This window comes from Anser brachyrhynchus, assembly GCF_964034855.1.
Source record: "Anser brachyrhynchus genome assembly, chromosome: 1".
NCBI classification, from domain to species: domain Eukaryota; kingdom Metazoa; phylum Chordata; class Aves; order Anseriformes; family Anatidae; genus Anser; species Anser brachyrhynchus.
In genome coordinates this window covers 37992967-38005956 of record NC_137694.1, presented here as the reverse complement: position 1 = coordinate 38005956, position 12990 = coordinate 37992967, and the positions used below count along the sequence as shown (strand labels likewise).

At 40.4% G+C, this 12990-nt stretch overlaps 1 protein-coding gene across 1 annotated transcript; it reads left to right on the top strand.

Moving 5' to 3' along the window:
* Positions 1–2407: 2407 nt before the first annotated feature.
* On the top strand, positions 2408–5406 carry IL22 (interleukin 22). Its single transcript, XM_080552933.1, has 5 exons — positions 2408–2795; positions 3533–3598; positions 3694–3837; positions 4081–4146; positions 4633–5406. The coding sequence occupies exons 1-5, from the start codon at positions 2592–2594 to the stop codon at positions 4744–4746; spliced, it is 594 nt and encodes a 197-aa protein (XP_080409059.1). The 5' UTR covers positions 2408–2591; the 3' UTR covers positions 4747–5406.
* The last annotated feature ends 7584 nt before the right edge of the window (positions 5407–12990 follow it).

The window sequence follows — 12990 nt, the reverse complement described above, 5'->3', positions numbered from 1 at the left end:
ATCAGAGGCAGGGAGGTAAATTAAACAAATGAAACAAGGCTCTTTTGAAAGCCTCAGAAGGAAGACATCTTGGCACAGCCAGTGATGTATAACCTGAGAGAGGTGACTAAAAGTATAAAAGAAAGAGAGAAAGAAAGACTTACATAGTCTAAGTTACTTTATGAAAATAAGTGTGTCCCAGTCTATGATTTGCACTACTCGAGAAGCCAGATAGAAGAGATCCTATAATCATTGCATAAAAGAAAGCAGAAGAAAGATTCAGCATTTAATTCCTCATCCCTCTGCCTGGTGCTATTTAGTTATCCACTGGAGCAGGAAGCGTGGGAGCATGTGGGCTCCTCACAGCAGTTTGAACAGACACGAGTGCCACAGCACTTGCTTGCACAGGTCACAAACTGTTTCCATGAGATCTGAGCCACGAGAAGAGGTCAGGCAAAACTGGATTCGTCTGATGAGAGTGAATGACCAAAGGGATGGTGAGGTGGGATCCAGAAGGTCAGGAGGACAGGGATTCTGGACCAGGAGGAGGGCTCCTGCTCCCCTCAGGAAAGCTCTCAATGCCTGTTCACAGCTTTTGTTTCGGTCTTGGGACATCTGGTCTGCTGGATGAGCTGGTGGAAAAGTAAGAGAAACCTAACTTAGAAGCAGACTGTGGCTGTCAGACTCTGTAACACCCAGAGAAGAGTTCATGGGAGCGCACTTCAGAGGAGGACAATCCTTTGAAATAGCCTCTCTGTCTAGATTTCTCCTAGTTTGGTCATAAATGCCTGTCTTTTGGCTAAGTATAACTCATCCTCCTATCTTCTCATTGACCTGCTCGCCAGCTGGACCTATTAGCCTGGCAAATGAAAAATTCACAGAAAAGAGCTTATAAACATGTTCTTGAATAGCCTTTTGGTACATCTGAGGCATGAACTGGGTCATCAGCATCCTGGGTCCAGGCTTGCTCTCTCTTTCTGCTGCCCGCTGTGGTCAGGATGCTGTTGAAGGCCAGGCATGGAAATGGGTGGGATACCTTTGAGAGGCATGGAAAGGGACATGGTGATGATGGCTCTGCTGGGACCAGCTCCAGAGTGAGTGGGGGCAGCTTCAAGGGCACAGAGTTGTGCAGAGCTGAGCTGAGGGGTATCGCAGGGTGACTGAGGCATGGAGAGATGAAGGATGTGGATGCATCAGAGGAAGCTAGAGTATAAACCTGGTGCCAGCTGGCCTTTAACTGCTTCCTTTTAGGAGGTATAAGAAAAGAGATGGACATTTCAGCTCAGAGGGTAATAGTGACTATGGGTAAGGGCCAAATTCTCCCCACCACATTTTGCCCTTCCCTGGGGAATTTTTTCCCCATCTTGTAACTCTAATTTGCTCCAGCAAGTGGTCCTCCTGCTCTACCCTCCTGCACATAATAGGGCAAGCTCCAGATGAGCTATGCTTGTCCCGAGAGCCTCAGCCGTGAGGGGTGAAGCTCAGCCCCAGGGTAGCCCCTGTTTGCTCTCAGATGCAGAGCTGGAGCTTTGGCTCGCTGGGTCCAGTTTGTCACCTGCGTGCTCTGTGGGTGTCAGACAACCAGGAGCTTGCATTTGTACCAGTTCTGCATCCTCATGTATTGTGATCTCAGCTGGGTTGCAAGCTGCTCTCTAAGGAGAGAACAGTTTCCCTTTAGCACGCTGCATAATATTTCAGGCTCAAGGTGCAGCACTGCACCTTTACATCAGCAGAACAGGATGAGGAACATGGAAATCACCTGGACAAGTAAGTGCATGACCACAGCTCTGGTCATCACCACTGGTTACAGCCTGGAATACGGATCTTTTTTTTTTTGGAAAATGGGAATTTGGGAGGTAAGGGATATGAGAAATACAGCGTTGGTCCCACAGTTTCTGATCTCTCAGAGGGGAATTACACAGTGATGGGCAGACAGCTGGTGACTCCAGTGGGGCACAGCACGGGAAGAGTATTTGCAGGATGAGAACCACCGGTGGTCAGTCCTTTGGGTCTGGAGCAGACTGACCATTTGTGTACCCCCATCAGCTCCAGTGGGGCATGGGTCCTTTACAACAGAAGATGAACAGAAATAAATATAGATGATATTACCTGCCATCAAATTGCCAATATAATCAGTGTGGTGCAATCAGGACATAAGGCACACACTCACACATTTCTCAAATGTTTTTATACGAAAAAGATTCAGGATTCCTGCCTGAGTAAAATCCCCTGTTTTGCCCCTGCATTAAAAGTTGGTTTGTTTTATAAGAACCTAAGGACTACAATGGCCTTGAAGTTGTATTTGTGGGTTTTATAGTGGTTAAGTAGTTCTCAGAAGAGGATACTGGAAAGTAAGAGACTTGCTGATGTCATTTTTAATTCACCACCAATACCCCAAAAAAAGCTGAGAGAGATGTTGATGGCCCTATATAAGGTGCACCTCACCTCCTTCAGAGCACATCTAGAATCACAGCAAAGGTAAGGCTAGCAGCCTTCGTGCCTCTCCTGTCCTGCCCTTGCCTATTCTCCCTGACGCTAACATTACTCTCTCTCATCAGTGCTGAGCTCTGTAACTGCAGCCTGCTGGGACAGACGACTTTGGATCGTGAACCATGGCCTCCCTGCAGACCTTGACCAAGAGCTTCTCAGGATGGGTCATCTTCTGCTGCTGTTGCTGTCTCCCTCTACTTCTCACCAGCCCTCTGCCTCCAAAAGGGGCAGGGGTGGCTTCTACCAGCCACCAAGCCTGCAGGCTCAGGAAGACCAACTTTCAGCAGCACTACATCAGGAATCGCACCTACACCTTGGCTAAAATGGTACAGTAACCCATCTGCCCTTCATGGCAGGATAAGAGGACCTCCTTCTCTGCTGTTTCCCTGGCTTCTAGCCTTCAGCATTTCTCTCTCTTTCTCATGCCTTTCCATAGAGCAACACTTATTTGCAGTGAGGCAGTTCTTGACATGTGGAGTAGGTCTGTTGCCCGCTGGTGGTGTGGTCAGGGGAAGATGCTGCCTCTCCTGCAGCCCTGGTGCAGTTCAGCTCCTCTGGAGTGGCTGCTGCAGCAATTGTGAGGCATGAGCTTAAATTTCTCTTGTTCCCCAGCCCATTCAGAGCTGGGTCTGTCTGAGACTCCAGCCATGGCCAGGCAGCTCCTGGGGTTCTCTGCTTGAAGGGGTTTTTGGCCTGCCCTTGCCATGTGTGGGTCCCCCTGTTGTACACCATTGAGAGCTGCAGCACCTCCCCGCAGCACTGTGGGCCACGCTGAGGATGGCCACCCACAGTATCTGCTTTAGTCATCGTAACCACTATGATGTCTAACATTTAAGAGAGGGACAGGAATTCAGATTTCTTCTTATTTATTTTCCAATGACCTTGATTCTTAGACAGTTAAGGGGAGAAACAGCCACAATGTCCGAAATTATCTACCCTGAACAAGATATCTATGATAATTTCCTTGTGTCACCTGGACTGTTATTGATAAAACCCTTAGGGTTTACTGTTAATTTATAGGTAAGGCTCCCACCCCCACCTGACATTTCCTTTTTCCTCTCAGGCCAGGGCTTCAGACCAGGACACTGACAACAGGCTCATTGGGCAGCAGCTCTACATCAACATCAAGGTAAGTCCTACACTGGGAGGACGATTTGGCATCCTTCTGCAGCACTCGTTGACCTCTCACCATGATTTAACACGATCTTCTACTTGCGTGCATAGGAAAACAACCGCTGTTACATGATGAAGAGAATTGTGGAGATTATAGTGAAAGACGTCCTTCTCACCGAGGCCAGGGAGAAGTACCCATACGCCGAGGAGGTGGCACAGTTCCTGGCATCCCTGACCTCGGAGCTGAGCAGATGTGTAAGTTGTGTGGGGCTTCTTTCCCTTTGCTGCATCGTGAATCTCATCACTGCTCCCGAATCTCAGAAAGCTGCAAACAGTGGCAAAAGGCAGTGATATGAAAGGAAACCTCAGATCAAAGATATCAAACTGGAAGTTGATAGAAAGGTGTGAAAAAAAAAAAAAGCAGCAGCATATTGTCACATACAGATGTCAATGTTACCTCTGGATTTTTATTTTTATTTTTATTTTTTATTTTAATAGAAATTCTCAGGAAACAGAGAGCACATTGAAAAGAACCTGGAAGAAATGAAGAGCAAAATGAAACAGGTACATTTTTCCCCAACATTTAAATAGAACAGTTCAAAACCCCAATTATTTAGCTGAATTAAGGCTGATCTAGTTATGAAACAAGTTCTGGAGTTTATTTAAGATGTGAAGTTTGCAGGGGCATTAAAGAAGGGATTAGTGATGTTTCCACTTCCAGCCCTCCTTCGTTGGTGCTATTAACTCTCTGCATGTGTTATAGTAATTTAAAATTGTCCTTCAGAAGTCAGGCTGCAGATCATTTTGTATCCTAGACTGGATTTGAAAGAGCTAATTTATATCTTATGGTATAATGACTTTAATAGTCAATATTTACAACTGCTATATATAGTAGTCAATATCTATAGTAAAAGTAGTATATCAATAGTCAATAATTACAACTGCTTGTGAGAATAAGGAGAGTAAGTTCTCAAGTCAGTTTCTGTGACAAGCTTAATTTAAATTTGAGAAACAGTGAGATGCTAAAACTTGTGTTCTGCTCTTTTCTAGTTGGGAGAGAATGGAAAGAATAAAGCCATTGGAGAACTGGATTTACTGTTTGACTACCTAGAAAATGCTTGTACTGATGCACCAAAGAAGGGAGGGAACAAGAAGAAAAACTGAAAAAAAAAAAGATCAGTCTTGAAGAGATGTCTCCAAAAAAACTCATACTATTATTCAAATTGATTAACTACTGTGGAAAAAAAATCACATCTGTAAATGCAGTATATGTTTTTTAACCTGTACTGAAAATAGCCAACTAATTGGGCAGAGACAGGGTGCATACTGCTGCCTTCTTTCCAAACAAAAACTCCAGAACGGTGTGTGTTGCTACATTTCAACACAGCACACTGGTTATTTTCAAAGGCACGCTCCTACTCTGCTCATCTGCATTGGAATAAGGCAACTGTTTCTGTATTTAATAGGCTGAGATTTGACACGTGTGTCAGCTTCGGTCAAGGTAGGCAGTGCTCTGTGGCCAGCAAGTTTTGAGTCTTTTATTGGAAATCTCTCTTGTGTATGTTGCCCTCTTCTGACCCTTACCTGAAATGTTGGTATTTTGAACATTCAGAAATTAGTTTTTTCACTTATATTTAATAGTAACTTATTTTAAGGTAATAATTATACATACTTTTATTTATATGAATTGAAACATAGCCAAGAAAATGTATTTATGAAGCTGTACTAGAGGCTTTTACACGAACCATGAAATTAAAACCGCTGTGTAATATTTATATGCAGAAGTATTGTTTTATAAATGCCTATTCAGTAATTTATTATAATAAATATTTTGGGTCATCTAATATTGCTATTTTATAGAACTTTTCTCTTTTACTGAAATGCAGGGGAGGTGACATATACCATGCATGCAGGGCTGCTGGGGCTGTGGCTGTATCCTTGTATCCAGAAAGGATGCAAGCTTAGGAAAGCTTGGGAAAATGCTTCTTCACCCTAATGCTGAAATTTCCACTTGTCACAGGCTGGAGCTTAGTGGGGAGCATGTGGACCAGCCTTTCTTGCGGGTGGGGGTGGGAGAAATAGCAACACTCCAGAGAGTCACTGTTAAGGTTCATTGGTTCTGCCTCAGCACCTCCTTAGGAAAGATCCGGCCTTGAACAGCTGTTGGCAAAAAAATCTCAAACTGTCCCCACCTCCTCAGGTCAGAGGAGATGGAGACAGTCAAGCAGCAGCAGCAAAGTGAAAATTCAAAGCGCTGAGTTCTCACTGACCCATAGGCATGCTGAAAGCCCAAACGGTGCTCTGCAGCATCGTGGTTTTGAGAGCACTTCAGAAGGGAATTGCTTGGTGCCTCCTCTTGATACAAGCTCCTAGACATATAAATGTGAAGTCACTGAAGAACACTTTAAACCATCATTATCAGGTTTTTCAGATGATCTGATTGGACCAGATGATCTTGGAGGTCTTTTCCAACCTTAGTGATTCTCTGATTCTTCTGTGATTCAGCAATGTCCCCTGGGCAAAGACAAAGGAGTTGCTCCAGTACAGCCAGAGTTATTAGTGGTTGGTTAAAGGTTGAAAAGGTCAAAAGTATCCAAATAGTCAGAAAATCAGAATAAATATATAATTGTGGATAGTCAGCAACTGGTAAAGACTTCTTGAACAAGGCTTTATCGTTTCTTCATCCGGTCAGCAGTATTCTGTCCACATTTTAAAAAAAGTCATGATGAAGTTCCTCAGAATAAAGGACCCAGTTGAGGTGGCAGTGCAGGTGAAGTCTTGTAAACACGGCATCTCAGGGAAATTAAAATTAAAAAATTGTTGCTAAAGAGATATCTAGAAGAATCCCCATGAATAGATATTGTAAATTGTAAAAATATTTTGGGGAAATGATTTCTGTCTTGATAGTGTCATAATTACATTCAAAGAGGAACCAAAGGGGGGTTTTACCTGATGATCTCTTGAGGTCCCTTCCAACCCCTACAATTCTGTGAAAGTTAGTCCAAATGTAGTTAGTTTCAATGCATCTTACATCAGCTGTTGTAATGAACTGTCATAAAAGCAAGATTAAGCTATGCCATGTGAATCCTGAACCAGAGTGGTCTCAGGACAAAAACATCCACCCACACCCAATTTGAAAAAGGTTTATGTTAACCGATACAACACTTTCTTGTGGGAACTCACATACTGAGATGATATATGATGCATCTGGGTGATAGATGTCCATTGCCTGTCAAACTAGATGCAATCAACGTGGTTTGCTTTGCTCCACACTCTGCTTTGTGACTCTCAACATATGAATTATATCCCTGTTCACAGTCAAGGCAGAAGTGAACAATGGTGACAGCCAGACAGGCTTTGCTAACATATGACAGTGTTAGGGATTTAACCTTTTACTATATTGAAGAGGATATTTATTTTCTTAATTGTGGGATAAGCAAAGACATTATCAAGAGCTGTTGTCCGACATCTTTTCTCTTTGTCTGACATCCTTTCTCTTATCATTCGAACTTACAACAGCTGACAGCAAAAGTTAAAAAATGGAAGTTAAACACCAGCTGGAAAATTCATCTCACTGACCTTTCATAGACAAGCCTATCCCAAAGTTACACTTGGCTCCCTTTACACGTAATGAAAGGTAATAGGAATTATTCACGTGTGATTCATCTGATCTACATTAGAGGTTTATAAAGACTGTGACTCTGAACAGAATGAGAGGGATTTTCTCTAGAAGTACCCATTTTCTTCCTTGGTTATAGAGACTAGACCAAGAACCGTTTGTGCTGTTCCTCACTGATAGCATCGCTTCGCAAATGGATAATTAACTTATTTCTTTCTTCTACTTCCTCTAGGTCCCTTCCACATTGTCCTTTTTGAGCTGTCCTACCCAGACACGTCAAATCTCTCAAGCTTTCCACCCTGGGGTAAACCCAAATAAACCTTTTGTTCACCGGTGTAAATGATAGTAATTTATGTATCAACTTCCTCAACCTGGAAAACCATCAGATGGAAGACTTTGCCATGGTAACCTAGTGAGCCGGAACCCTGAAAATGCCACACAGCAAATTTTGCAGAATTTCCTACATAGATTTTCTTGCAGGGTATGCGTGGCTTGTGGGCGTGTGAAGGATGCTGGTTGACGGTCAGTTTTGAACAGACAAAGGAAGTAGAAGTCGGAGATTTCCCTTACAACCAAGGAAATGTCTGGGACAAACAATTACTGAACAAAAAGGAAATAAAGAAGTAATTTGAGTCAGATAAGCTGGGTTTCATTTCGGTCAATAGTTACAGCTCAGAAAAGGGAAATCACGCTGAAGTATTGAATTTTGACATTTCCCAAATAAAATATTTCAGTTTTATACTTCAAAATACTGTTTAGGTTTAGAATTTTACCTACATTTTTTCTCAAACAATGAAAAGAGGTACGAAAGCAAAATGAGTTCTTTCATTTTGAGTTTGACAAGTACTTTGGGCTGACCCAAAATGATTTTTTTTTGGTTTAATTTTTCGGTTGGGTCACCAAACAGAAACCCTGTTGTTCGCACAATTTCCGTTGCCCTATTTTCCTTTCCTCACCGCTACCCTGGCCAAGTTATGGACTATTTGTAATTCCCAGAGGTTCTTAACTTAGCGTTGTTAGGGAGGGCGTTTGCTCCACATCCTTTGTTGAGGACACCTCCGTTGTAGAGACTGGGGGACCTTTTAAAAGGCAAAAAAAAAAAGGACAGATTTACTTTCTGTGGACTTTTCCTCCCTCCCCTTCACTTACATTAGGGGACCGGAACAGGCACTTTTTTGCTACATAGATAATTATAAAACATTTAAGCTAACTCTGAAACTTCATATAGAGAAGACAGGGGAACCCAAAGCATGAAGAGAAGTTTCCACATCCTGCTGAGTAAGTATTGGTGACAGTTTAAGAAACCTCTGTTAAATATATTATATTGAGTTTTACTCAGTTATGAGATTTACATATTCAGTGTCTGAATATATACTCTTTAAGTGACCTAGAATAAGAAAGTGTTGATATTTCCAGTTTGCTGCTGGAAGTATATTTTAGAGGTTGCAAAGAGCTGAAGCTGAAGCTATCCCAATGGTTAACCAGCAGCATGTGACTATATCAGCCTGTGCGTTAAAACACAATTAGCTGAACTCTGCTTTGAAGAAGGTACGGACTGCATTGAATAACCATACATTCCTGATAGGCTGTGCCTTTTCAGTCATAGCCATCATCAGTAGCCAATGGATGTTTGTAAAACTGGTGTGATCTGGAGCAGTACTGGCCTGCTAACATGAAGCAGGATTGGTAGAGACATTAAAGTCAACCTCAGGCTTATTACTGATGCTGCCAAGAAGGTAGAGCCCATGGAAAGAAGGAAAACCTATAGTGCAGTCCTGTGGGACTCCAGGGATTTTTGGCAGGCAGTTACCTATGACATGGTGCATAAACCAGCACATGTAGGTAGGAAAGTCATGCAGCCTTTCATGGGGTCCAGACCAGGATTCAATGTTTTTCAAGAATTTGTTAGGAAGTTTTATTTGAGTGAGGTAAATGACTAAATACAAACTGTGTTAAGGCTGATGGCATCTCTGGGGCCGCATGTGGTTCTAAACTCATATCCATTTGTAACAACTTTTTCTGGGTTTACACATAGCCAGACCTCATCAGATGAACTGTATGAATTTCACCACTAGCAAAAGTATTATATTACTGTGTTAGCGAAATGATTTATTCTGAAGTCTAGGAAATCCCTCTCTCTGCTTAACCATTAAATTCCAAATCTCTGGCCAAATTCACAGATATTGATTGCTGTCTTTCATTTGGAATACACTCATGAATGGTTTAGAAAAGAAGGTATTCCTACAGCTTTCCAACTCTGGAGAGAAATTTAAAAAATTATCCTGAGAAGTACTGCCCATTTATCTTCAACAAATTAATTCATGAGAACCATTAAGGCATATCAGTGTGAAATTGTAGCCCTAGTTTCAAATGACTGAATGGAAAAGATATTGTGTTCCAAAAACTGCCAAATTGTATCAATTTAAAGATTTTTCCAAAAGAGGAACACTTCCAAACCCAACAGTATGTTTAAGGAGTGGTGACGATATTCTGTTTGGTTGATTCCAACTGTGAAAGCAATGGACAGTTTTGTCTGGGTCAAAGTCTGAAAGTTATGCATTCTTGAAGATTGACTTTCTGATTTGTCTTTTGCATTAGGCCATGATGTGTAAGATCTCCCCAATGGATAGGTCATCATGTATATAGTCTTGCTCCACAGAATATAGAAAGAAACTTCCTATTGACTTCAAGATAAGGCTTGTTGTTTGTATGTGTATCAACTTAATTTTATTACACAGAAAAGACGAAAGATTTGAACACAAGTGTTAGATAGATGTGAGAAACTGGACTGCTTCAGGGAAAGGCTTGTTCCAGAAAGTTCACCATATTGACATTTATTTGGGAAACAAAGGCTCCAAAATAAAGATTACACACTGTTTGTCGTTGCAGAGACCTTTATTTTGTTTGTTTGTTGTTCTAAAACTATCCAGACTTTGTCTTGGCTTAATACTTGTTATCAAACATGTCTCTAAAATTCCTGGTTTGACCAATTCCTATAGTTCTCCTTTATAATGTAACTTCTGTCAGTCTTGAACAACAGAAGAAAATTCAGATTTTCTCTCCCCTTGTCATGTTTAATCATAAACAATTTCAATAACTGACATTTTAGGTAGATAATCCCAGATTTAGAGTTTAACAGATCTGAAGTTCATTCTTCTTCAGGTAACACAAAAATGGGCAATACTTGTTTGTCAAGCACAGAACTTGGCAAAAAATATGATTAATTTGTAGGGATGAATTTGTTAACATCAACACAATGATCATTGCTGTTATATGTAATAGAGGTTGCATAACATTCAGAAAAGTATCTTGGTTTGTTGGGACCCCTGTGTGTCTCAGAAAATGCAAGACAGTTCCTTACACACCAACTTTCTGATTTAACTTGATGTGTGAGGCTGAAGCCTTCAAAACAGGGAGCTACTCAACTGTGGCATCATTTTGAATCTGCCAATGATTCAGTTAAGTGACAAGGACTTCTGGGCAGTGACTGGGAATGCAAAACAAAGTGGTGACCATCCCTCTGATCCAACAAGCTGGTAAAACACCACATGGTTTCCTCATTTTGATAATGGCCTTGTATCAGTCACCTCTACCTTGGGTGCCAGAAGACTAGCCAACAAACTCTCAGTTGGTGCCCACAGGTCTCCACAGAGCCTGTGATGTAGACAGACATCTCCAGCTCCCGCATCAGCAAGGATGTCAGGCAGATGAGGTGAGGCATCCTCTGAGGGCCCATTCCCCTCCACCAGCCATAGAGGGAACCCTAGGTGATGAGAGATCCATCCTCCACTCAGAGATCCAGCCTCCAGAGGTCTATGGCCAGGCATGACAAATTCCAGCTGTGAACTGCAGGGAGTTATGTTGCTCCCAGGTCAAGCTACTGGCAAGAGAGAGAACCAGAAATAAATAGCTTCATCTATTGTATTTTACTTTGGAAACATTATGGCAATAAATTTAGATTTCATTTTTCATTTCTTAACTGTTTTCCGTTGCTATTTTAATGTCACTTGCACTTACAAACTTCAGTGTGTGCAATGTTTCCAATGACGCTGGAAATGAACAATTAATAATAAAGAATGTGTTTTAGGTGAGATGAACATGTGAGGTTTCTCTGAAAATAGGAAGAAGGGAGCAACTCATCTTTTCTACATTTCCGAAAAGTAAAACAGAGAATTTCTTAGAGCCGCAATCTGAAGTTCTGGCCAAGAAGGTTAGGTTTATTCTGTAACCTCATTATCATAACTGAGATAAAAGAGAGGTTGCAGATTGATAAAGTATCTCTTGTTCTTTGCTGTGATAAATAAAATGTTTGTTTTCAGAAGTGACAGATTAGTAAGAGCAAACCTCAGTAGAATTCAAAGGTTTGATCAAATATTTCAGACCTGATATTCTTTTCAGGGCTTGCCTGAAAGTTTTGAAGCATCATGGTTGAATACCAAAGCAAAAGAAATCTGATTTTTATGGATCTGCTAATTGGAGTGAAGGTAAATTTACTGGGAAAACACTCCTTCTCAAGGGAAGGAATTCTTCTGTGAAAAGATTTGCTTTCAAATAATCTAATAATCTAAACTGGAAATGTGAGGAAAGGTTTAACAATCCCAGGGGAGTTTATCTGGTATTGGGCCAACATACACTGTTGTTTTCAGTGAAACTGACAAAAGCTTCTTCCCAATTGGTTAAAAATACTGAAAGATTTAATTAGAGCTGGAAAAAAGACACTAAAATCAAGGTTGTTTTGAAATTTACCCAGCCCATGAGGAGAGGTATAGATCTAGCCTTTTTCTGCTGATGTAACAAATTCAAAGAATAATAAGAATGATGAGAAAGGATTTGTCTCTCTCTCTCTCTCTGGAGGCCTTTTCCACTGGAATATTTTATTGTTTTCTTCTGACAGAAGACGAGTTTTATGAAGAAGTGAATGTTTTTGCTGCTTTTCTACGTAAGTATTGACTTTCTCCTGGAAATTCAAAAAGCCCAGTATGGTTCTTCAGAAATGGGAAAAAAAGAATCAGTATTTATTGATTGTTCACTGGAAGCTATGAATCTATCTATCTTCATATACATAAAAAAGTTGTTATTTCTATATGAGGACATCAACAATTTTCTAATTAGTTTCAAATTCAGTCCTACGAACATATTAGATACTTTAAACTTCTGTTACAGGTACAAAGTTAATGGAATATGTGGGAGTATTTAAGGTCAATGCTCAGGTCTGTAATTAAAATTTTGCACATAAACATTCCATAAAAGCTTTACTAAATCTGCAAAAATTAAAAGTTGAAATATTTATGCTTTCTTAAATAAGTTATTCGTTAAACATATCTTTTGTATTTTAAAGTGTTTTGCATGATTTTACATATTGGCTCCAGACTAAGTGAGGAATAAAGCCTAAAAATAAACAAAAGAGTAAAACTTCAGACAAGCAAGTTATCCAAAGTTAGATATAATCAGTATTTTATTTTCTCTTAAGTTTCTAAAAAAGACTTTTAAATGATGTAGGAAATGTGAACTTCATTGTTTTCTCCTGGGTTTCTAGATCTAATTACTGTCATAATTAATAATTAAATAATACTAATTGTAATAAGCAATGATATTTTAGATGGTAACAAAGTAAAAACTTTGTTTTTTTTCTTTTTAGATTGGAAAAACAAACAAACAAACTCAAAATTTCCCTAATCTTAAGTCAAAATGTCAACTAATATTTTAACATTTGGCACATCTGTCTATGTGCTACTCATATTTTATGTTTTTTCTTTTTTTCTTTTTTCTTTTTTTCCTATAACTTTTAA

Bases quoted from the DNA above. Each gene is read 5' to 3' on its own strand.
- IL22 (XM_080552933.1), top strand. From the start codon at position 2,592: ATGGCCTCCCTGCAGACCTTGACCAAGAGCTTCTCAGGATGGGTCATC. The intron at 3,838-4,080 runs GTAAGTTGTGTG...TTATTTTAATAG, and splicing joins CCTCGGAGCTGAGCAGATGT to AAATTCTCAGGAAACAGAGA. The intron at 4,147-4,632 runs GTACATTTTTCC...GCTCTTTTCTAG, and splicing joins TGAAGAGCAAAATGAAACAG to TTGGGAGAGAATGGAAAGAA.